Source organism: Pipra filicauda, unplaced genomic scaffold (assembly GCF_003945595.2).
Source record: "Pipra filicauda isolate LSUMZ 115617 unplaced genomic scaffold, ASM394559v2 scaffold507_size779033_pilon, whole genome shotgun sequence".
Taxonomy (NCBI): domain Eukaryota; kingdom Metazoa; phylum Chordata; class Aves; order Passeriformes; family Pipridae; genus Pipra; species Pipra filicauda.
Genome location: NW_024104651.1, coordinates 608,990 through 634,953, shown reverse-complemented (window position 1 = coordinate 634,953; position 25,964 = coordinate 608,990). Strand labels below are relative to the sequence as shown.

Below are 25,964 nucleotides of genomic sequence, written 5' to 3'. Positions count from 1 at the left end.
TCCATCCACTCAGCTCAGAACAGGGTAGTCACAAGGGACAGCATAGATAAAACATCAAGAACGCATGTCTAACTATTTTTAGATGCTTCTGCTCTACCAAAGCCCTGAGCAACCCTATCGACAAAACATATTCATTTTCCCCTTATGCCCCATTCTCTTATTTGATACTGATTATCCCCTTCTGTGGGACACACAGCCACTCCACTGACAACAAGTGGTCACTGGATGTGAGAAAGAGAATGGCAACTGGTCATACTTTCCAAGGACATCTGGCTTCATGGCTAGGTACAATCAGTCGCAGTCACCAAGTTCTACCTTCAGGTAGGAAAGTGTGGGACCAAGACATGACGCACAAGACTCTGCAAACAGCTTGCAGAGTTTTCTATTATTTCTGAATGAGTTTCAAACACAAAATCAAAGTTTTTCCAGTCTTTGCTTGTGTCACCCAGAAGCCTGGAGTATCTCTGGTATAGGGAACTGTTTTTAAATCACCCTTACTTTCCACACAGATCTGTAAATTACTCTGGGGATCTATCTCTGTCTACTAGAGAGTAAAGTGGGTAATTCCAGTTTGCATTGTGGCTATTCAAATCAAAGCCAAGAGAACTTCAGTAATATCTCATATTTGTGTCGGGTCTTATAAAGCACACAAGATTTTTTGGTCTGAAAAAACAGGTCCCACTTGTAAAAACTTCGCAAGTTTACATAAAAAGTTCTGACAGCTCCTCTCTTTTGTAATGTTTTTGTAGGTGCTTGGGACTGTCTGTGCCTGTCTGTGCCGTGTTACTGATCATAAGGGTAGTGCAGACCATCCAGCTTCAGTCATTTGCATCACAAGAGGATCAATAACTGAAGCATAAGAAGCTTAACATTGCTGACAATATATGCACAGTTTTGGCATCACCAACTGTTTAATGATGAGGTTTAGCATCAGAAGAGAAAAGAATATTAACATTAATTTAATTAAAAGAATATTAACATTAGTTCAACATTAATTAATGTACACAGCCATAAGACAGGCAAATACTAATATTTCATCACAGGTGAAAAATCTGAGGTGCTAGAGAAGTTAAAAAGTGTGAGGTTCCATATTGATTTTATCTTTACTTTTTTTTTCAATCAGATACATGTGTTCCACACTTAGCACTGTTTCCTATGGCTATAAACTTATGTTAAGATATGGCAGGAAAGTGAGAGCTCTTAAAATAACCTGTCTCATCAGAAGTACAAGAAAAGCCTGAATAAACTCCCTTTTTTTGATGAATTTATAAAAAAAAGACTGTATAGGACTGCCTTGAATGTGTTCCACCTGAATTAGAGAAAAAAACAAACCCCAAGAACTTTCAATAATATCTCAAAGCCTGACATTTATTGGGAAAAAGCAAATCCCTTCAGAAGGTAGTCTAATTATAAATTACCTTTACTGTTCTAAATATGCAAGTTATACATTGTAAGTAATATTCATATAAACATGCTAAAATTATACAACATATTCTATCAAAATGTCCCTAGATTTGTAATGGCCAGTCTTCGCGAGCGAAGATTTTGGGAAAGGTCATTAACCCTTCCAGCCTGCGCAGTGGATTTTTAGGTGAGACACAGCGTGCGCTGCCACTGTCCCTAGATTTAATTTGCAGAGATTTAACATGGTTGGATGGAAAGTCTAGATCCTGCAATACTTTCACCTATATTTGTGGTGAACAGTCTATCCATCATGGCCCTGAGTTGTGTTTCTCAGAAGAGACTCCCCTAGTCTGTGCATGTGACCTAGTGGTTTTATTCCTAACATACTTTGGAACTTGCATTAAGCTGTACAAAAACATGGTCTATTTTTTTTGCACAGTGTGCTGGTTTTGTAGCTTTTCCTTGTCTTTAGTTATTAATTCTATAATTTTTTGTCTTCAACTTTGCTATTATTTTTTTTCATCCTGACCAACGCAAAAAGGACTAAACAGCATAGGGGTGAAAATAGGTTTCTGTGGAAACCTATTAAAAACACTCCATCCAGAGAATTCTTTGCTACTGACCTATCAATTAGCCAGTGTTAATGTGTTTCATTCCAGTGGTATTGTTTTATCTTTGCAGTGAAATTGCTAAGCGATAGCACATGGAATGTGAAAAGGGAATAACAGGGCACTAAACAGCATGTCCAAGTTCATACAGGTTAATGGTTATTCCTTTCTCAAGGATTACAGATATAGTTCAGCTTACGTTAGGAGAATTTTCCTAATGATGTGCAGATTTATAGTATCCCAGTTCTGCAGGTAATTTATAAAAGCTTGAGGGAGATGATGGACTGTTCATGTTTGCTCAAGTATTCTCACATTTCCTGCTGTTGAGGTGCATAATGCCAAAGCAGATTTCTGCACTACATTACAGAAAAAATGCTTGAAGAATCGATGGGTTTTGCCAAAACTGTTGATGAGCTATAGCTTGACAAAAAATTAGAGAACACTTTAAAATGTGACGTGCTTCTAGCCAGACTTCAGAGTTTGCTTGGATCTGTGTCAGTTCTCTGATGACAGACCATGCAGGCAAAAATGAGATTCCACCCCTTTATAAGAGATGTTATAAGATGTGGAGCCTTGTGACATTTTGAAATCAAAACTGTCACTGTGAGATAAAGGACCATCTTTTCTAAATAAACCTCTTGGTCAGAGGTTAGGGTTAGATGCTTCCTTTTGCCACAACATAAGTTTTGCATCTCAGAAAATTTATCTGGGGCTAGATTTATAAAAAACTTAAAGCTCATACTCCCTTCAGTAAGAGATATTCAGCCCTGCACCTTGATAAAACTGCTCCTTAATCTTGTCTTGACACTGTCCTCAATCAGTTAAAAGGGTTTGTACCATCTCTTCTTGTTCATCTGGCATTCTGATGCTCAGAGAACTGGTAGAGAAGTTCCCCACTCTGATGATGTTACCAGGTTCTCCACAGTGCTGCCCGCCAAAAGGGAGGATCAGGTGTGACTGGGCCAACCAGAAGGTGAGTACATCCACTGGTGCCTCAGTGTGGGCAACTAGCACCACCCAGCAAAGACAAGTTACAGAAAGGAAGTTCAGGAACCAGCTCATTCCAACTGTCAGACCTCACTCAGAGGCCCTGAGCAGCTGGAAGGCTCAGTCAACTAGTCTGAACAAGGTAGGCTACTTAACACAGTTGAAGTGTTGTAAGGGCATCCCAACTATATAGATAAATATAACCTAGAAAGTACTGCAGTGTTTGTTCTAAAACTAAGGTTCCACCTTTAATCTATTCTTGTGAAGGAAGTATTTCTTGCTTTGCCAGGTGCCTAGGGCTTCTTTAGAACAAAGATGATTCCTCACAAGAATTTGTGGACCAAGTTTATGATCTGGATGGGATTTAGACTTATAAATAATTTCAAGCCATCCAACTGTAAAGGGGCAAAAGGTGACTGACCCATCTCACCTACTAGCATTGGTAAGAAAGAGCCACAATAACCCTGCCTAATTACATGACATGGTTCCTTATGAGCTACGTAAACATTCCCCACTTTTTTATTTGTTTGCTTTTTTTTGTTTTTGCTGCATAAACAATAGTGTATTTCAGAGTTTTAAACTCTGCTTCAGTCCTCTTGGATTGAAACTATTTTGCAATTGCTTTTATTGTCTTAAACAGGCTTTCACAATTTAACATTTGCACAGAGTTAGGTAAATTAAATGCTATTTCACATATTTTCACAAAGATAAAAATTTTTTACAATAGCCTGTTTTGTTTGTTGATTTCGCTGAAGCAGATAGGATGACAAAAATACTGAAAAGGAATATTTTAACTTTAATACTTTTAGTGGATAGAAGCCAGACTGTGAAATAGTATTTCTCTTTATGTTTTAGTACTCTAGGTTTTTGGTGAGGAAAAGGTCATTATTGGTTGGTTACAGGGTTATTTCTGAAGTTAATTTAAATTACTAACTGTTTAAAGTGGCTAATGTTCTTGTAGAAATTTTATTTGGTGCAGAGAGGAAACCAGGTGTTTATTATCATGCAGACAAAGCAGACTGAAGCCTACCATCTGGACACAGAGCTCTAATAAACAGCATCTCCAAGTGCAGTTGTCATTTCTGATACACACTGAGTCTGCTATTAGAGGAAAATCATGGTGCCACACTGCTAACAATTGCCCACTTTTTAATGATAGCTCTGAGTTCACTACATCAGGCCCATTTCCTTCGACATAAACTTGTAAGACTTCTGGTCTAGAGCCATAGCAGAGGTGTCTTATTACTGCTGGTCAGCATGGGTTTTTTTCCTCATGAAACACTAGTTCAACTTTGATTCTATGCCTAGCAGACACTTGCGGTTCTTAGGAAAAGAACCTGCCCGTGAAAGGGCGTGCTTTAGGAGGCAAAGTTGTGTGCATGGTGCTTTAGTTTTGGTAGCATCTATTTTGACTCTCATTGAAACTTCATAGAGTGCAGTTTTGGAGCAGAAATGGCAGACAAGATTGCTAGCAATGCTTGTACCCCTGTTAATGATCACTAAGTGGTCCCTGCAACGCTGGTATTGTTTTCTTTAATGAGAAAACCAAGAGGATGTTGTACTCAATTTGTATCGACTGGCTGAGTAACCCTCCAGACGCTTTTCTTCAGAGATAATAACGTATTATTTAAACCAAAAGCTGTCAGCAACTACTGCTCAAATATTGAGGCAACTCACACTAAGAACTCCCACACAGAAATCTGCCTTTCTGTTTTGTGTTTGTGTACCAGATTTCACTCAGTGTGTGTGCTCTCAAGCATCAGTAAGAAATATGATCACAGGGAACAGGAAGAAAAAAGTATCTTTACAGACACAAAAAGCTAAAACTATGACAGTGATTTCAGCAATCTTTGTCCCAGTTTCCCTTTATCATGCTGGACATGTATATGCTTGTGTGCATATGTGCACGGGAGAGAGACCACCTGAGTCCAGATAGAAAAGAGTATATGTATTTTTTCACAAGCAGACTACAAACAGCAGGTAAAAAACACTAGGCAATTGTAAAGTAGTTTGTCTTTTGAGCAGGGACTTTTCATCCACAGGCATCACACACACGAGAGTTGCGTAAAAAAACAAAAGTCATGAATCTCACCTGCTACTGGTGTCAGAAAATATGCAGATGAATCAAATCAAATCCTAACCTGTTCAGCAGCAGAAGCCTTTCTGCTTTTCCAGGAAAGCTTTGAGGAAAGCTCCTGGTGTTGGCTAAAACAGCTCCTATGTTTAAATATTACTACCTGTAAATTTTCCATGTTGATAACTGGCTGATGTCATCACACAGCTCTTGCAACATGACACGAGTGCAGCTTCTCTGAATATTAGGGTACTTTTTGCTTGTTCCCTTATTTGCCTCAGGTTTCAGGTTTGTGAGCATTTAAAAATGGACTGCATTTTTAATAGATACTGAACTCTAGAACAAGTGCATGTGCTCAAGAGTTATGGTGGATGAACTTTCCTCTCTTGAGATTTGTGTTTATTGAAGATTTAAGGTTTTTGTTGTTTTCTCATTTTATCAAGCTCTCCTATGAATTTTAAACATAGGACCGTGTAAGATTTTGGGATCTAAATCACAGATTACCCTGGCATAAATAGTTGGTAACATGTATGGTTGTGCTTACTTTACCTACTGTGTTTTTTCTCTGAAAAGGGTTTACCTTAATCAACATCAACAACAAAATTAACAACATTCAATGTCAAAATAATGTTTTCTGTCCCTAACTACCCACCTGAGCCTTCTGGAATGAAATTTTTGTAGAGGTACAGAGAGGTCTTGTCAGGTGAAGTCTGAAGAAATCCAGTCACAAATGACCAGAGAGTACATAGCTATCAGATTTAAATTTGTAACTGTTTTCAGCTTCTGACTGAAAACAGAGAAGACGGAGACAACCATGCAAGTGTCTGGAAAACTTGTACTGAAAGAGGGGTTGCAAGACAGCACAAACTTAGTGCTGTAGCACAGGGTAACATATAGAGGGTTTTTTTCCGTTACTGTGGAGAGGAGGATTGCTATGCAGGAAGTAATCCCGTTATGACTTGAACAGTTCTAATTCCCATGAGAAAAAATAAAAATAAGAAATGAAGAAATATTTGATTCCATTGCAAGGAAAGGCTACCCTTTAAAAGGATTATATCAAAATAAGGAACACTTGAAGCACAAATACAGATGCTCTCAGCTACTGGCAGGAAAGAGGCTTAAAGACACTTCTGGTCTTTCCGAGCATGACGGTTGTTATTATGGTATGTTAATTACTGTAATCTATGTGAGTCATTTATATCCCAAAAGCACTCCGGGCTAGCACTCCAGCAAACCGGGCTAGCTAACCTTCCTCTATTTTAATTTTCTACATAAATGCCAATGATGGGAAGAAGAGAATGCCCCCTTCAACCTGAGCCTTTCTACAGCACAGAGTATGTTAACAGAAACATCTTTACTACTAGAAAGCATCTTTGACTCTAATCCGTACCTCAGGAGAAATGCTAGCTCAGTTTTCATGGGAAATCATAGGCAAAGGTGGGCTTATTATGGTCATGGATAAGTAATTGACAAAGATTAAAAAAAAAAAACCAAATATAAAAGGAGTGTTCTTGGGAAGTTATGAACAGGTCTAGGAAATCAAGGGAGTGAATTACTCTAATCCATATTGGGGTCCAAATCATGAGATTTGAAAATACTTCTACCCATCTCTGTGGTATGAGTTTGTGGCAAGTTTTATGTCTCTTTTAACGTCAAACACATTTAACACTTAATGGGATCAGGAAATCCCATAAATACGTCTTTAACTGTAAGCATTGACTTGATGAGCACTCTTGGAGAGAAATATACTCTTACACTATGGCACCTGAAAAACATCAGGAAGGAAGCTTCAGAGGGAATATAAAAAGGTGAAGAAATTTATTTTTCTTTTCTTCTGTACAGAGTCCAAATTTATCACTGCAGAACTTGGTGTTCCCTTGCAGGTTAGTACTGTTTCCATTTGTGCAAAAAACAAGCAAACAAAAAATATAGCTTAGAAGATCACAGATGTGTAACTGAGATTTGAGTATACATGTTAAGGATGTGTTCTTATTTGGGGAAAAGTGTTAAATGAGCACAAAAGGATGTTCAGGTCATGCTGACATTAAATACTTGAAAAGGGAAGAAAAATCCTTACTATCAAATCATGGAAAAGAAACTAAATCAAGAAAAAATTTTGAATACTAATCAAGGCAGTTAAATAATATCAATCTGAGTAATGAAGACCAGAAAAGTGGCATGCTCCCCACCCTCCCCAACCTAGAACTCAATTTGATGAAAGATAATTCATTAAATAAAATGATTTAAAATATCCAATAACATCACTGGAGAGGCTAATATACGGTGGGACATATGATACAAAAACAGTCACCACCCATCAATTGAGCTTCTTCTCTGTGTCCCAGGTGATCAGTAAAGCACTATGTTAAATTACCTCTGGATTACTAAATGAGTCAATGGACAGACACTAAGACACAAATTTGATAAGCAGTCTGAATAGGTGTAAAACCAAAGTGAGATCAACATCAGTGGAACAAGATTGCAGTAGTAACTGGCTTAGATCCCTGCACATGTACTTCCATGCTTGAGCCACCACAACAACATTTCTCCTTAAATGGGAGTATCTTTTGCAGCTCTCATGAGAAGTTTTGCTAAGAAAGCTGTTTTTGAAGGAGGTAATGGCAAGCAAAAATTATTCCTTATATAGATCTGTACAGGGATCATTTACTGCCATTATTGCAATAAGCAGTTGCCTTCTCCCGATACAAAACCAAAGTGTTTACTACTGCTAAAATCTCTTAGCTCTATTTCAATTATTTTATCTTGGATACATCACTATTATAAACAATTTTTCCATTGTATAGGACATTTCATAGGGCCATGACAAGAGAAAGCACTTTTCAGCACACAGACATAAAAGCATTTCTTCTGCAGCTGTCCTGTCTGCCATCAAAACTTTATTTAAAAGTTGGGACCTTAAATGTCTCATTTATTTGAAATTTTATTTCTTTTGCTTTTCGTCAATGTCTACTGCTGTAGCTAACAAAAGTGAGAATTCATTCAAAACCATTGGCTTGGTGATTAGCAAATACGGTTGCTGAATCCTGGAACATATACTTTGCTTATTGTTAATTATCTTTCATGATATTTTAAAATCCAAAGCTATTGTTGGGTGAGGTTTGTGGATAAATCCTCTGGAGAAAAAATAACAAAAAACAAGTGCAAATAACATCTTCTTTCTGCATTTTCAGCCTCTAGGACTGAATTATGAGCATGCTGAAAGTTACACTGATTGAATTTTTTTCTGAAAATTACCATCTCTGCTCAGATGTTCATTTCAGTTGAGGAATTGCTATAGTACTTTCAGTTTAAGACCAATTACAATAAAACAGACTCAGTATCACTATAACAGTTTTCACACAGCCCTTGATGTCACTTTTACAGTACAAATTTTTAGCAGACCTCACTACTGGCATAAAATCGCTCTGTCAAATTGATATATACTCAGCAAGGCAGAGCTGTGATCAGTTTCTCACAAGCAGAAAAGGCAAGGGGAAGGCAAGAATGTGAAAAAGTGTCCAATCTGGATCCAAAAAGTCAACTGGAAACAAAAGGTTTATCAGTTTCCAGTACACTTCTCAGCTTTAACTTGCACCATGGGGCGGTCTTAGAGCATGTCATCTGGTGTGGGGCTTTTTTTTTCTTCAGTGAATGAGGTAAACTACGGGAGTACACACTCTAACTGTTCATATGTGTTCAGCCTGTGGGACTAGACTGGAGCTAGTCCAAAATCCAGCAGTTCAGCAACTGTTTGGCTCTACGGATCTACTCCTCTTGCCTTATCCTTCCTGCCAACACAGGTATTGCCAAAACGCCCCCTGTACTGCAGCACTCACTGCTTGTGAGAGCATTTCCATCCCTTCTGGTTAAGCTGATGCTGACAGTGTCACCAGTCAATTTTTCCCCGATTCTGAGCAACAATCACAGATTTGCACAAATACCTGTTGCAATCAGACTGCTTTTCTTGAGCAACTAGTTGGCTTGATTATTCAGGAGGTTACACTCCCAACGGCCTCACCCTTAGCAGTTCCCAAAAAGCTTCTAAGTTCCTGTGAGTTTACTGACAAGTTTGCCAAGTCTTCAGTCACATTCTTCTGTGTTTTTGTTTTCACTTCTGCCTATCCTTGCTACTGCTGGGATTGAAATCTTTGCCAAACCTCTCAGGTTTGCACATTTCCCTCTTTGTACCATCCCAGTTAGAAAATGTTGTTGCATGGCAACACAATGCAAAGCATTCATTTAGTGACATAGAACAGTCTAGCTAAAGGCCATTTCAGTCACACACAGATTCATTTTTGTGGAGAAGACGAGACCAAAAGAAAGGGAAAATGTCCACAAATCCTAGAACCCTTCTTTATTTGGAAGAATGGCTTTTAAATGAAGTCAAGCAGTACCTTGTTTTATCATTCATTTATTTAGCAAAGAAAGGAATGAATTCAAATACCCCACACAATGAACACATATTATTCCCTGATATCAAGATGCAGATTCGCTTGTGAACAATTTTAAATGAATCTGTTTTCTTACTATTGAAGTCATCTTGTACTGTGCATGGATTTGTGCAGAAGCAATACATTTTGGGCTCAATTCTGTAAACACGTTAAAATAAGTAACTTGTTACATCCATACCACTGATCTCGGTGTGGTTACTTATGTGATGAGTAAAATTATACTCAAGAGCCTAGCTTTTGCCAACCTAAATTTAGGCATCCAAACAACACTGAAAATTAGAAGTATATCTCTCCAGGCTCACTGCAGTGTTGGTGGAGAGACACGCCGGGATGTAACTCTGCCCATCTAAGGATGCTTTCCCATGCGAGACAAAGAGGGTGCTGGTGGCAGCTACAATCAGAAATTGGCCAGATGCCTTAAGCAGAGCAATATAAGCTTAGACCAAACTGTTTACAGAATTGATCTCATACAGCAAAGCCATTATGCATACAATTAACATTAGGAATGTGCTCATGTTGCACTGATTTTAATAAAACTGGTCCCACATTTAAAGAAGTGAATATATTCATTCTATAATTATGAGGAAAAAATATTGAAGCATTTAATCCTATTAGCATTTTACTTGCATCTGAGACCACTGACTTCGTTTTCTGGTTTGAACAGCCATATGGTCTGATGCTCTGAGAACTTTCTTCACTAATATAAGTGCTTCAGTAGCTCTTGATTTGTACATTGGCATGACATTTTCCCAGAGGTTGCTGTGGAGCTCTGGTTGAGCTAACTAAATGCACAGTGTCCTACACCCATATGAGACTTTAATCAGTACTGCTTAATAGCCTGGAAATCAAAGCCATTTAAGCCCCATTCTTTCTTCCACCCTCTCATGAAAATCCTAATACTAGTCAAAAATCTCTTGATTAATTTTAGCCAAACCACACTGCTTCAACAGCAGGTGACTGCAAATGGCTGGAAAAGCTTCTATGTAAAGTAACTTTAAAAGACCATAAAGATCATCAGACTCAAATCAAAGTCCAAGATACATCTGCAAGGACATGAGTACATTTTCTAAGAAACTGAGGAACAAACGCTATGTATCGGACATAAAAATAAGCACAAAAATGTATACTTTGAGTTAGCCAATAAAAGTCTATACCGTGCAGGATGTGAATGGCAATCCTGCTTCCTCCATGTAGCAGGGCTACATGGAAGCAGCTTTACTTAGACAACTTTGATGTATCTGCAAAAATGTTTGAATTCAAAATAGAGAAGCAATTTTAAATTTATGCAATCAGTGCAAAAGTGGTTTAGTAATATTATCTATTGGCATTTTTCAGAGGTAATGCAATTATTTATCCATAATAGAGCACAAGGATAAAGGGTATTTAAGCATGGCATTTGATGAGCAAGGGAGTTGATTTTTCCTTTCCAAAACAGAACAATTCCTTAACCTAATTTTACCCTTGCACAAATTTGAGAGCTTCATTGGCTTAAACCAGATTTGCAGGAAAATGCCCACTTGTTAAATTTTCGACAAAAAAAAAATAAAAATAAGGGCTTTCATGGAGAAATGGACATTGTTTAGTAGGGGACTTGGCAGTGCTAGGTTAATGGTTGGACTTAATCTTAGACGTCTTCCAACCTAAATGATTCTGTGATATCTGCTTTTCACCAAAATGTGTGTAGCCTATTTTAGAAAAAAAAAAATTAAATAAAGTAAGGAAAAGCTGTACTAAACTACCTGGGCAGCTTCATAGAACTCAGAAGGTGAAAATACTAATACAGGCAGTGAATCTGGGGTCCTCTAAAATTACCTAAGACACAAATATCTAACAGCTTGAAAACCTGTTGTTTCACAATCTAGCTAGGCAAGGAGATCTTGTTGTCAAGTTTTTCTCATTGAAGTGCTCTGGTATTTCCATGTCTCCCCTGCTGCTTCAGATAGAGTTTTGAATAAATTTTTGCCTGGGATATAGAACAATGAAATTTAGGAAGCTAAATGACAGAAAAGTAGCTTAAAAGAATCACTTTCTGGACAAGGTGGCATGGTGCTTCAATAACATGGGAATTGCTCAAAGACATGGAACACCTGAAATACTCCTTTGGGAGATGGAAGTGTGAGCAGACTGAGCATCTGCTAAATGCACTTCTACCTATGATTCTGCAGACTTAACCTAGTGTATTATTACCACATATATAACACGTATCTAACATATGTATTTATCCAGGAAAAGAATGGAAAATAGATCACTGTAAAGATAAGCGTGCCTCAAACTACTGAAGAGTTAGGAAAAAAAAGCTAATTTCAGTATTTTAATTAAAAAAGGTTAAAATAAAAGTACATATTTCAAATATTTTTAAGATATTGGTCTCATAACTAGAAATCTAAATATAAAATCCATAAGCTGGACTAATGTGCTCTTAACACAGGGGTAGAAAGGAACAGTGTTTCACATGAGTGTATGTACATGTGCTGTTTTTTCTTGGTAGTAGCAGAAATATAGATTTTATCTTATTTAAATATAAAATTTTATCTTTTGGCATGAATATAGCAATTCAAATACCAGACTGGTTATGATTTGGAGAGCCTTTTCCCCCTCTATCTCTTGCAGAGAAAATTTTCTCTTACCCAGGGCAATCAGCTAATTTCTTCCTGGGAAACCAAATCTAATGTACAGTAAAAAAAATCACAAATTATACAGCACCAGCACTATTATACTTTCTGGAGATGAACTGGTGTGAAGGTGAGGTGCTTTTATTCGACTGAGTTAGTAACAGGGAGAACTATTCAGCTGCAAAAAATAGGTGGCTGATCTTAATTATTTTCATAGATGGTAAATGTGCATTCATTTTACTGCACAGCTTTTTAAAGACCACTTGCTTTGAATTTTTTGTAGAATAGAGACTGTTACATTCAGATATATCCCCATTCAAAAATGTAGCTCACTGCCATCAGTAGATACGGTGTTTACCCTTGCTATGTAGATGGCTGGACCACCAAAGTGGTGCTCAAATGCAGTCTCACATGATCAATGTTTCTTGGTACTTTTTGCTGGTTTTGTACATAGTTGTGAATCATTATAATCTGTACATGTTTTTCTCTATTTCCCTATCATAACATAACCTAATTAGCAAGGGCTTTAAACACAGAATGGAAACCTTTCCATTCTACTTCTCCTTGCATGCCTCCCTAGTATTCTAGTATGATGATCTTTGATTTTAGCAAGAAAATGAAAGTCCAGTTCTTTAATCCTTAATATTCACTTGTAATTTCTTCTCACAAGCTTCTGAGAATAGCAAATGCTGCCTTATCACTACATAGTCTGAAAAATCTGACCCAAATCCCTGCCCTTTTCTTTTTAGTTATACATCTGGAATTTCAGATATAAAAATAATGTCATGAATGTGGGTGAAGACAGATGGAACAAAGAAAAATGGTATAAAACTTCTTTGTGTTTCCTTACCTGCCACTACAAAAGGAATTAAAACTGATAACTTAAAACTCAAACAGTATTTTAAATATTTACAACAAGATCATCACTTAAACACCATAAGAATGTTCCTCTAGGGGTTAACTGATGTGGGTCAGACATGGTAACAAGATGAGACAATGCTTTGCAAATATTTCTATGCTTTCTGAGCCAGCCTTGTTTGTCAGACATGTGCATATAAAGTAAAAGCTGGAAAGAAAAAAAAGCAGATCTATGATTATACCTACATACTCCCAGGAGTCAGAGACAGCACACAAAATGCGGTGCAGCCATATCGTTCTGTGACCAGCCTGATGGTGAGTGCTACAGCAGAGACAAGTGTGTTCCCATATGCACGCACCAAGGAGAGGAAGCCTGTGGAATGCCACAACTTGCGCAAACCCGCACGCTGCTGCAAGACTGCTTTACTAACAACACACAGAAAAACCTTCCAGTGTGCCTCTCCCATCTGCCCTCCTCCATCAGTCTCCCTGTGGGACATGCCCTTCCACATCCTTCCAAAAATTAAACTGAACAAGGTGAAGGCTTTATGTGACAGGGCTCGGCTCACAACTGGAAACCACTGACCCTGGAGGTGTCTGGGTTAATTACAAGATTGTATCCCTTGGTACAGCTTTAGTCTCCACAGTCTGAACAGCTGAACTGTAGCCAGAGTGATTTACAGCCCAAGACCAGCTCACAGAGCCCAGAGCTGCTGCAGAGGATCACTAAACCATCACGTTTCTTCTTATCCTCATTCCCAACAACCTGTGAGCTCTTTCCACCGATGTGAGCTTCAGGAGACTGCACAGAGGGCTAACAGCAAAGCTCCCTTTTTAAATCTCAAGGAAATAAAAGACAATGCCTAAAAAGAAAATTAGATTTGTACTCCTGGTAGGGGTTTAAAGGGTAACATTATTATTTCTGTTTAAAACTCAGGAATTACTTAGTCACTTGTTAGAGAAATCTGACTGGAAATTTATGAAACTGAGCGAAGCAATACAATCCTCATGAGGAGTCCAGCGACACTGAGGGGCTACAGCTGCCCCCAACACTGACGGCCAATCTTGCGCTCTGCAAAGAAAACATCATGTCACAAACAGGTGGTTTGGGCTTTTGGCAGCAATGGGACATTGATGGCTTGGATCGTGCTTGAAATGTCTCTGAACTTCATCTGTGAAGCCTCAATCACATGAGCAGTCAAGTAGCACAGACCTTGGGGACTGGGGAGTTACAGGAGGCCAGAAAATACACAAGCCCATTAGTACTCATCATAATTATTGAAATCTGTAAAATAGGTATTAGAATAAGTCTTTGCAGTAAGATGTGGATTGAAGTATTTGTTTCTCTCCTCCAGAATCAGGTTGTTTTTGTTAAATGCCTGGGAAGAGAAAAAAAAAAAATGAAAAAAGAAAATGAAAAGGATAGAGAAAAAGTGATCACTAAGCGCTTTTTCACCAAGGTAACTCTTGTGGCTAATATCCGTGTATAGTAAGCCAGTCAAAAATGCATTGAGAACTACCTGTACATTTACAAAAACTTGCATTTGCAAGGAGTACCTTCTTACGTAATAAAATTCATACAGAAAGTAATTCTATGCAATTAATAAAGCCAGGCACTTTTCCCCTAACATTAAAAAACTAATTTTATGATTCTATGAATTTTTTTAATAATACATATACTGTTCTTCCTATTAGAATGACTCACTTATTATCTTTGTACTGAAAAAGAATTATTTTCTCTTTACTGCAATAATTCTCTCATTCTCAAGTGTTATATGTTGCAGAAATGACTGAAGGTTTTAAGACCATAAACTCTGTTTTTTAAAAAAGTAATACGGGGTTTTAAATTATGAATTTTCAAAGGGTTGTGGGGTTTTTTTTTGTTTGTTTGTTTCTGTAGTTATCTAGAGAGATGATTAGCGGCATTTGAAAAAGCTTTAAATTAGGTTCATGTTCCACTGCTGACTAGAAACTCCAGAGTTATCTTGCTGTTTTTAACGATTTTGTTTAAAATGTCTTTAATTAGAAAGAAAAATGCAGAAATTAGAAACTGGATTATCCAGGTAGGATTCAAGAAAAATCCTTATTTGCAAAAAGCTTTGCAGCTGCATGAATAAACTGTGTAGTCTGAAGATACTGAACTAGGTATTTTCAGAATGCACATCCTTCCTTAATTCGGTGGATCTGAAAAGCAGAGCTATTTTAAAAGGTCACAACAAGGAAGTTGCTGTTTGGGAATAATGATAAATGATATGGATATTATTATAGACTCTCAGTAAATCTGTACTGCTGTTTCACAGAATATTTTGGGTATAAACACTAGTTGAGAGTCTGACCTAGAATATATTCACCAGATGCATCTCCTGTATGGAGACATAGTGCAGGAAGATGGACAGTGCCCTTGAGAGTGGATCATCAGAGCCAAAGGATTATCTTCAATATATGCCATGGTGATCATTAATGGCCCTATTTACTTCTTGAACAAGTCACTAGGGAACACAATTAGGAAAAAAAATCCCACAAAAAAAAAAACTTGAGTGGTCTGCTTTTTTCCAGGAAAGGTTGCTGCATAAATTATATACACATGCAAAATTGAACTTCCTGCATAACAGGGATTGACAAATAAAAGGATCTGCAATTAAAATATTTCAAATGAAATCTATTTTTGTCATTAACAATCAGCATAATTTGAGCCCAAATGTCACCGCAGAAAACTAGCAAGTAGAATTCTTTTGATACAGCAGAAATGTTGTCTAGGAGCATATAATAGCTCCCAACCCACTTCTCACCTTGATGGCTTCTACAGAATCATATTTGTCCAGTTTGTTGATATGGTTGGTAATGCTGGTATTTAGAGGAGCTGGTGACACCGGATGGATGACAGTTGCATCATGGGACTGTTGTTGATACCGTTGGCAATAAGTGTAAACAAGCAGGGTAAGAAGGCAACCAAGTATTGAGCTACTTAATCCCACTGCGATCATGTGAAACATGTTGAACTCTGCAGAGCAGAGAGAAGAAGACATTCTTAATTTTAAGGAAGTAGAAATAAAAGCTTAAACTTGGGGGAAAAGTACACAAGTGTTTGATTCAAATAAGGACAAGGAAATTTTCATGTGTTTCTCTGAAACAATTGCAATGGTTTATCCCTACAGTAGTAAATTCATTTTACTTCCCTGAAGGGAGCATTAAAAGAATCTTAGATACCCATACATCTCCATAAGTATTAAGATTGAGATCTCTGAAAAATGCTTAAATAATTTCAGAACCCAAGTGAAAGATAAATTAATTGCATTTTGTAGGTTTGAATAGTTCATCAATTTTTTTTTTTTCAGACTATGTAACAAAGCCTTGTTATATATAAATTATGTGTACAATGTAAATACATAGGTTTTGGGGTTTTTTTCAGTGAACTACAATATCACCACCTCTACTGCCCTTCTAGTTCTTTCTCTTATACATGGTGACTTGTGGCCATAACTAAATCCTGATATCTTTGAATCACATTCCTTTTTTCCCTAAAATGTTTTCCATATCCCCTTTCTTCATATCAGTGGGAGAATGAGAAAGAAATGATAGCATGTTAGGGGAAAATGGGTAGTAGGGAGAGACAGATTCCTTGAAGCTCAATATGCTTTTAAGCATAGCAGCCAGAGAGTGTAGAGTCAGCAACTCAGAGCCCAGCACCCTCCTATCTGCTCTGCCATTCAAAGATACTACAGGATGAAATGATGGGAAACCCTCTCCACCTATGTAAGGATCAAAATTGAGAGGAAGCTCATTGCTGCATGAAACCGTAGAAGGGAATCTAAAGCACAGTCATTCACCGATGTTACTGAATAGATACCAGGTCAGATGTGGCACGAGTAGGATTAGCTCAAAATAAACAAATTATACTGCTTTCCATTGATCTTTCAAACTGGAACTGTGTTTTTTGATTAGGAAAGAAGTATCAGTGAGAGGCTCGTGTCAGAAATTTCATCTTAAGATTACTGAAGATTTGTTTGTGGCTGATTAAATGCACAAATGAAAGATTTTAAACTGAAATACTGGTGCTAGTCTTAAAAACATCTGTTAGACCTTTTTCACTGTAATACAGAAAAACAGGCCAGGACATGAGTCCCATTTTTTGTAAATGCCTAAGGTAGGACCTTTACATGCCTACTGGGTACTTAGAAACACAAACTATATTTAGGTAACTAGATGACTGCTTCAATATATAAACTACCACTGAAATATCCTTCTACACTTTTATGACAGTTTCCCATGTTGCAAAACTTGGTAAAACGTTTTCAGAGAACTACTGCTAATTAGTAAAAAAATCAAATTACATTATCCTGGCTCCCATAACAAGTTACAATACAGAAAGGTACCCTTGCATAATCTCTGTGTTTTCATTGTGTTTTATTAGGTTAAAAATGCAGCTTATCTGTGCATGGAAGAATAGTAAACCCGGTCAGAGCTATTACCATGACGACACAGACTAAGTGTGATAGCTCAGCACAAAAAAAAAAGGTCATTTTCCTTTTTATTATTCTTCTTTTTGTTTGGTGGTTTTTAAAGTTCTTCCTTTCAAGATTTGTTTTGTTAGCATCATGACTCTCTGGAATGGAACTTCTTATTTACTTTTTAGTTTTGTCTTTGTCAGTGAAGCTAAAAATGAGTCCCAGACAGAGTCTGAGCTACTAAATGGGCTACCAGCCTGGTTTTCTGCTGTTTATTTGGAGTCCCAAAGAGGTTTGTGAAGTTATTGTCCTGAAAAATGTGGAGCAACATTACAGATTTTGACCTACTGATAACTAGTTTATTATATGTATTTTTTTGAGACAATGGTGACTGCCATACTGAAAAACAAGAAAACACAAACATCCAGTAATGCATGTTCTTGTCTCAAAGGTCACCAATGACAGATAGATATTTAATGAGAAATCCTGTAGTAACTACAGTTTTCTGTATAAGTAGCTACTTTTTCAGTGCAAGTGTAAATAATGAGAACGCAGCATTTAGAAGGTAGAATAATACTAAGGGAGTGGAAAAGGTGAAACAAAAGCAAAAACACAGAATCAATAATTCAGCATTTAATACACATCTTGAGCTGAAAAGCTTACCGCCACATCGTTTCTCTTCTATACTGCTGGATCGTGCCACAGATATTTCTAGAAAAATAAATAAACCACTTAGGCCAAGAAGAAAAAAATATTACAGAGAACTACTAGTTTGATTAACACAGTAAGGATTTAAAAATTCATTCTACTACATTCACTACAAATCCAAAGTAAAAAATACTTTGACTGTGGGGTAGAATTAATAAAAAGGTCCCATGACATCTTCAGGTTTCTTAGTTTCCCAAGCAAAAGCAGCAACTTATTTTTAATTCTTGCCTCAAAACGTCTCTGGAATTAAAAAGATGAAGTGCACATGAAAACACTCATTGTGGAGTTTAAGCATGTGGAGAAAGAGTTGATTTACTGAATAGCAAAATTAACTACAGTTTAATTACCTTGTGTTCAAATGTGCTCATTACTTCTAGAAGTCATGTCTAGCACTAATGTGAAAAATGGGAATTTACACATCATCAGAAAAGACGACTGCCAATTTCATGGGTCTCAGTTGTAAACTAATAAAATGTAATTCCAGCCTGTATCCTTACCATTTTGACTTTGAAAAAATATTGAAAAAATACTGAATAAAATCTCAATAAAATCAAGTTTTTCTTCTCTTTACTTGCAGACCTTGCCTTCTGGGAAGGGAAGTCCTATTTTACAAAACAGTCTCTTAAACCCCTCTGAAAGGGTCAAGGATCGTGCGTATATGAGTGGGGTAACTGACACAGGCTACCTGGATTTCAAAAAAGCAGAATTTTAAGTTCTTTGACAATGGCTTTCCAAGTAAGAAATGAAATGAGGAAAGAGATACAAAACCAGGCTAGTACTATTTGCCCAGTTCTTACAATGGAGGAAGGTTACCACTTCTGCAGGGACCTAGGCTTTCCAGCAAAGAGCTAGAAAAGCAGTAGGCAAATGTGATTTTGAAGTTTGCTGATGATACAAAGTTATGGTAGCATGAACAAGGGAATGCTGTCAAGAGCTGTAGAAGGGCCTTATAAAACTAGGCAATAGAATAATAAATAAAACAGAATGCAGATTAGTGCAAAGTGGTACATATAGTGGAAAGAAATCCTAGCTTCACCTATAAAATGATGGACTGTGAGCTAACCATTAGTACTCATGACTGAGACTTGCGGGTTATGACAAATTGTTCAGAGATAATACAATTTAGTGTTCAGAAGGAGTTAAAAAGGAAAGCCAAATGCTAGGTATTGCCAAGAAAGCAATATTGAATAGAACAGGATATCAGCATTATGGTACTTTACAAATCTATGTGCTGTCCACACCATGAACACTGTATGGAGCTCTGGTTTTCCCATCCAAGGATGTCTCTACTAGAACTAACAAACAGACCAGAGAAGGGAAAGAATGATACACTCAAAGATGCACTAGAGTCTGTATGAGGAATTAAGAGTAGGCTCTCCACTGCCAGAAGATGATCCCAATGCAGCTACTTGCAAAAGGGATCACAATTTTTTATCATTTGTGACAAGTTAAACCAATGCCAACTATTTTCAAGATGACAAAACATCAAACCTGACAGAACAGTACTCTTACAGAGAGTTAAAGGGTGAAAGCATACTTTGTCTCACTGAGACTGTTAATTCACAGTCACAGAACCATTTTGATTGGAAAAGACCTTCGGGATCATTGAATCCAATCAGTAATAAGCACTGCCAAGTCCACCACTAAAGCATGCCCCTAAGAGCCACATCTACATGATTTTCAAATACCTCCAGGGATGGTGACTCCACCACTTTCCTGAGCAGTCTGTTCCAGTGCTTGACAACACTTTTGTGATGAAATTTTTCCTAATATCCAATCTAAACTTCCCCTGGTGCATCTTGAGGCCATTTCTTCTTGTCCCATCACTTGCTACTTGGGAGGAGAGATTTCCCCCCACACATCTGACTACAACCTCCTTTCAGGTAGTTGTAGAGAGTGCAAAGGTCTCCTCTGAGCCTCCTTTTCTCCAGGTTAAACAACCCTAGCTCCCTCAGTCGCTTCTCATGGTACCTGTGCTCCAGACTCTTTTCCCAGCTTTGCTACCCTTCTCCAAACACACTCCAGCACCTCAATGTCTTTCTTGTAGAGAGGTGACCAGAACTGAACACAGGATCCAACATATTGCCTCACCAGTGCCAAGCACAAGGGGACAATTTGAGGAGGAGTGACAAGAGAGGGAGAAGGGAAAGAGAAGAGGTGGCTCATTTCAGATTCTGCAAACACCTACTTTCCAAAACAAGATGTAGAGCTTATATTGGATTAAGCTGGAGATTCACAGAATGTGAGTATTAACAGAGTTTCAAAAGCCTTAGAAAAAAGGGGAAAATACAATGTGGGAGTTTTTGCTTTTACACTGACATTTTTCACATCAGTTTTAGAGGAAAATAGTATTTGGGAGTTAAAGCATTATGCACTATCTATAAACACATTGTTTAAATTTGTTGATGTCTTTCTTACATTGTACTATACCAAATAGTAACACACAAAAAAAAGGTTGCTGCACTGAGTAAACACAGCTACATTTCAAATGATACATTAAAATGTAAATTTCTCCGTCTGTGAAAAGATCACTAGCTTTTTTCAATGTACATAGGGAGAAAGATGACTGTTAACAGCAGTGCATTGTGACCACCCCTACTGTTGTGTGGATTTAAATGACTGCTGTAATTTAAAAACAAAAGTATAGTCATGAGTTTTGACAAATGCTGTAGAATAATACATAATGTGACTATCCATCAGGCACTTAGCAGTCATAGGGGACATAAGGACTGGAGCAAAGTTAATGAGTTTCTAAGCAGTTATTAATTTAAGGGACTCTGAAATGATTTCTAGATTAACTATCGCAGCAGCCATTTTGTATAGGCAAACCACAAAACCTAGAAGAATGTTTCCCTAGAGTCTCAAAAACACTTAAATTAAAATAAAAAGCAAACTATTTCTACTTGCTGTCTGCAGTCATCCCCTGCTACCAAGTAGGATGGGAAGGACCTGCAGAATGCTGCAACAGTGACTAACCAAAGTCCCAGGAGGTGACAGCAGGGACAGCTCTACAGCACTGGGTGCCATACGGCAGATTTTCATGTAGACACCAGATCTAACAACATCACCTCTGCATAGTAGACCAACATGCTTTGGCTGACAAAAGGAAAACCTGCAGTGCAATCTGAAACAGTGCTATGTCTCACTCCAGAAACCTTGAGAAGTTTCATTAATCCTTCAAGGAGCGGGCTGATCTCACCTGGTATAAAGTTGGAGTCCAAAGCACAGGTTCGGCTCTCTGTGGTGTTGCCCGTGCACTGGCTACCTACAGGAAATAAAATGATGCACTGACGAGTGCGGGTCTGGAAGCCAGATGAGTCACAGTCGGACCACTTGGACCACTCGGACCAGCTGTCTGCAAAAGGCAAAGAGGGACACACATGCAGACACTGTGATTAAAGGCTTCAAGTACACCAAGTTAGAGAAAAATAGCTTGTATTTCTGAATTATGACAGAAGGCCTCATCTCCCATCTACCACCAACTATCAGAGGGTAGCACCTTCATTCCGATAAAACAAATGCAGTTCAGCTTTGGTAAAAGTCTCTGAAATGTTTAATTCTGCCACAGCCTTCGTGTGTGGAAGTGAGAAGTTGGAGGGATTCTGCAGTGGTGACTGAAAGAGTGATCGCTGTGGAATTAATTCCAGTCTAGGTCATTAGGGTGGACAAGGACACTGCCTTTGTTTATGTACCTGACAAGTAGCAATGAGAGCTATAAGCGTATGTATTCCAGATCTGAAATAGGATGTGTATTTAACTACAAAAAATAGTAGTATTTTTAAGATTTTTAAAATATTTTTCTTTTATCTTCTGCTATTTCAGGTCCATTTCTTGGCCGTACATAAAGTTCATCAAGTATTCTCACCTTCTCTTCCCTATTCAGTTTATTGTCAGCTTCTATTTCTTTTCTATATTTCTTCCTCTCCTTATGTAGTTTTGATTAAGACATTTTTATTTCATGCCTTTGTGATCTCAGATACTTCCCTTAAATGAAGTGAATTGATCTCATTCCCATGAGATGCTGTGAGTGTACTGCACTCAGCATTCTTACAATTCAAGCACAAGTCTTGCCTTCATAGGAGTCTTCTGAATTAGGCAAACATAGTAAAGACAGAGTTCAGTTAAACTTCCTTCTTTCTTCTGTCAGCTTTCCTATGGAGATAGGCTTTATGGTTTTGACATGGAATAAACAGCCCTACTATCCCAAACCAAGCTTGTTTCTACTTCAAAGTTTTAATTGATTTTATGTCTATATGAGGTAAATTTACAAATTTACAAATTTCATTTTGCTTCAAATGAAAAAGTATATATTATCTAATTTTGATTTAAGTTAGATTGAACAACATCAAAATTTGTGAATTAATGAAGCTTTTTTACTCTGCCAATCAGGTGGAAAGTCGGGAAAGTTTTACACTGTTTTGGACCCCTTCCAATACATTGCATAAATCCAGTACACAAGGTTCACATTTACTCATTACCTTCCCCTTATTCACACAGGAAAAAAGTTAAAACTTTAGTCACGTAAAATTTAAAATATTCCATCAGGAATATTTGATACTGTAGTCTTTACTTACCAGCTCAGGTAAGAACCTGAATACTGATATTTATGAACAATTAGCAAGTGTCTGGATGAGGCCTCGTTTGAACAGGGAAAATACCTGAATACAATCAGCTTGTTATTGTGAGTAGGAAGAATACTCAGTTTTTTTATTTTGGCTTTTCTGTTTCTTAGGAAAGGTCCTGAGACTGCTTCATTTCCAGAGTTTGTAGTAGGAGCACAGAAGCAGATGACATATTGTAGTTCAATCCTACTTCAGGGGGGTAGGAGAGCTGAGGTGGGAGTCAAGAAAATGGACAGGCTTCTTCCTTCCTACATAGTGTGGCATATCCACAGGTGCTGTCATCACCTGCAGCTCCAGCTGCTGGATCTAATTCAACTAAGTATATGGATCCTTACCATAAATATTATGTAACAAATAAAGCTCTGCTCATTCAAGTTTAAAGGAATGTTGCTCAATACAAATCTTGGCCCAGTTCTCATTGGTGGCAGAGAGCATGCTTAAGCCAGAGCCAAGACTCCTGTCCAGTCCTGGTATAATTGGGATATATGCAGTAGGTGTCAAAATACTTGTGAGCATCCTAAATGCATCTTGTTGGCTGGTGTACTTTGCAGCCCCATCTTGTCCAATGTGCTTTTGGCCTTCCAGGTTCTTCGCTGTAGGAACTACATCCCGTGATAAAATAGAAACTTCAGAGTACACATAGATCATCACAGGTCACATATGGGTAACTGGGCAAGGTTACTCTTTCAGCCTGCCCTTTAAGGGACTCATAAAAGATACTATGAGCATTGGGACCTTTCCATATAAGCAACACAGGGTATCTCCCTCCCATAGTGAGTCCCACAGTGCCACCCAGACACTACAGCACAGGTAGTCAGTGGGTCTGGTGCCGTGCTGATCAGCTTCATCTGGCACACAGAATCACAGAAGAGGAGAGAGGGGACATCAATCCAAGCATTAAAGGGATGGTCATCCCTGCAATGGTGAAGCAGAAAACTGTGCTTTGAGGAGTGCCACTGTTGGGAGCTCAGAGAGCCACAGAGAAGTAAAATACCCAAGACTGACAGACGCACAATTTCAAATTGTTGTACCTGCCCTTTGTGGAGCCTCTGTCTCTGCCCTCACAGGGACACTGAACCCATAGCTTTTGCAGGCACTTCTACTGACTCAGTTATCCTGACTCATCCCTTTGATCCCTTTATCTTCACAGTATCTGAGGCTCTTTTGCACCTCAGGTAGGCTTCTCTCAACTTTCTCCTCAGTTCTTTGCAAAAGCCATGAGAAAGTAAAAGAGAGGGTGGGCTGGAGAGGTGTTTAACCTGACACTGCTTTTCACCTCTAACATGGAAAGGCTTACTCACGACATGTCACACCTTCTTCCTATAGAGTCTTGTCTGGCCTTTGAAGCCAGGTTAAGTTCAAGCAGTTCTTAAGAGATCCCTTGGTGAAGAAGGCACCTCAGAAAGATGAGGTTAATCAATGTAAGATTATAGATTTCTTTCATGTAGAACTATACCATCATTTCTAAATGCTCAACTGCTTTATCCATTGTTCGCATGCGTGAGTTAACAGTTCAAGGACAGAACGTATTTTCCCCTCTTACAGCAGTAAATACTTTAAGTATAAGATAATGTTTTATTCAGTACATTACAGACATCATTGCAACTGATTACACCTACTGACAAGCAGCCTATAAATGACTATTGATCAATACTGCAGTGCTTCCATTCACATCAATGCAATTGCATTTGGATAAAATAAAATAAAACCCACAAACTCAATAATGGCACTTTTAAAATGAAAGATGAGAAAAACTGATGTATTTCGCAGGCACAAGTCTGTTATTTTCTTTTAAGCACATATTTGAATACTTTCAGTTGGATTTGCCAATAAACTTCTATCCTCAAGAAATCCTTAGTGTCGGGATTCCAGAAAATTTAGTATTCTGCTAGTTTTGTTTGGGAAAAAAACCCTACTATTTCAAATGCCAAAAAATCTTTGCTATTTTCACACCTTAAGAAATGTTACAAATAATTTCCATTTTTGCATATGCATTTCTGTGTTGGTTGATTGTTCTTAGATTCAAAGTGTCATTACTATTTCCTTCCTATATTAAAGATGTCACTCAAGCAGTGAATGTCACCAATGGTGCTTTCAGATCTGCACAAGGAAGAACCACTCTTCACCTGGTCCTCACCACAAGAAAACAGCTCTGCAAAGATTCTGGAACCTTTCCAAACTCCTAATACTGCAGTTATTTTTGACCTATACCAATGTGAAATAAGAGCAGTAAAAAGTAGTTTTGAAATCTATATTGTAAACGTGGGGCAAAGACCATTCTCATAGCTGATGATGTGCTATTTCAAAAACCTATGGCAAATTTTCAGTGAGACTGAAATATAAATAAAATATTACAGATGTAACAAATACATTTTAAGCCTCTGAAATTTTATTGTTTTATAAGGGTTTCCACATCCATGAACCAAAATGAAACCAACCTCTTCCTCTATTCTGCATCCACTCCAAAATTTGGGTAACAGACAGGTTAAAATAAGATGAAGACATTATTTATAAATGTTTGGAAACTGTCATTTATAGGAAAATGGCGGTAGAAAATAAATGTACAACACAAGAAATAGATACAATACTAGCACAATGAACTAGCTCTGAGATTTTAAAGATGCCTTAAGAATCTCAAGGCAGCTATGTAATTTCTACATACAAACGTACACTATTTGCCTCAGAAAATCAAATCATCAACTGATTTCTATGTTTGTTGGGTTTTTTCAAACACAATACAGAGTGTTTCATCGGCTTTAATTTTCAGAAAGTAGCTACTTTTATTCTGCTGGAAGACATGCAGTGCCTAGAAAATGAAATTACCATAAATTGTAGTTCATCACAAGTAATAGGATCCATAAATTCAAACTCATGGGGCTTTTGCCTTCATATGCACTGCCTCATCATATGAGAAGAAAACTTGCCATGAAGTCTAGGAGCTCTAAGTGAAGCAAGTAATACAGTGCGGCATCAGAGCTGCTTCTTTCCTTTTGCTGCTGCCTGTAATCCACTAATCAGCAATAAATGAAAGTTTCTGTGGTTTTAATCTCAATTTGTCACCTAAATTTAATGAAAAAAATGAGTTTCCTTTAATATGGGTCAAAAGGCAGAGTCAAAATGACAGAAAAAGACGTGATCCATAATATCATACAATTAGAGACATTTCATCTACTAAGTACTCCACAGTCATTTAAA

At 37.7% G+C, this 25,964-nt stretch overlaps 1 protein-coding gene across 1 annotated transcript in view; it reads right to left on the bottom strand.

The window, feature by feature from the left end:
• Window positions 1–9,412: 9,412 nt before the first annotated feature.
• SEMA5A (semaphorin 5A) overlaps window positions 9,413–25,964 on the bottom strand; it is a 240,238-nt gene continuing 223,686 nt past the window's right edge. Inside the window, exons 18-21 of the mRNA XM_039386823.1 lie at window positions 21,347–21,502; window positions 18,103–18,150; window positions 15,784–15,995; window positions 9,413–14,373 (exon numbers count right to left, since the gene is read on the bottom strand). Coding sequence (XP_039242757.1) covers window positions 14,254–14,373; window positions 15,784–15,995; window positions 18,103–18,150; window positions 21,347–21,502 — 536 coding nt within the window. The 3' untranslated portion in view covers window positions 9,413–14,253. The remainder of the gene's footprint in view (window positions 14,374–15,783; window positions 15,996–18,102; window positions 18,151–21,346; window positions 21,503–25,964) is intronic.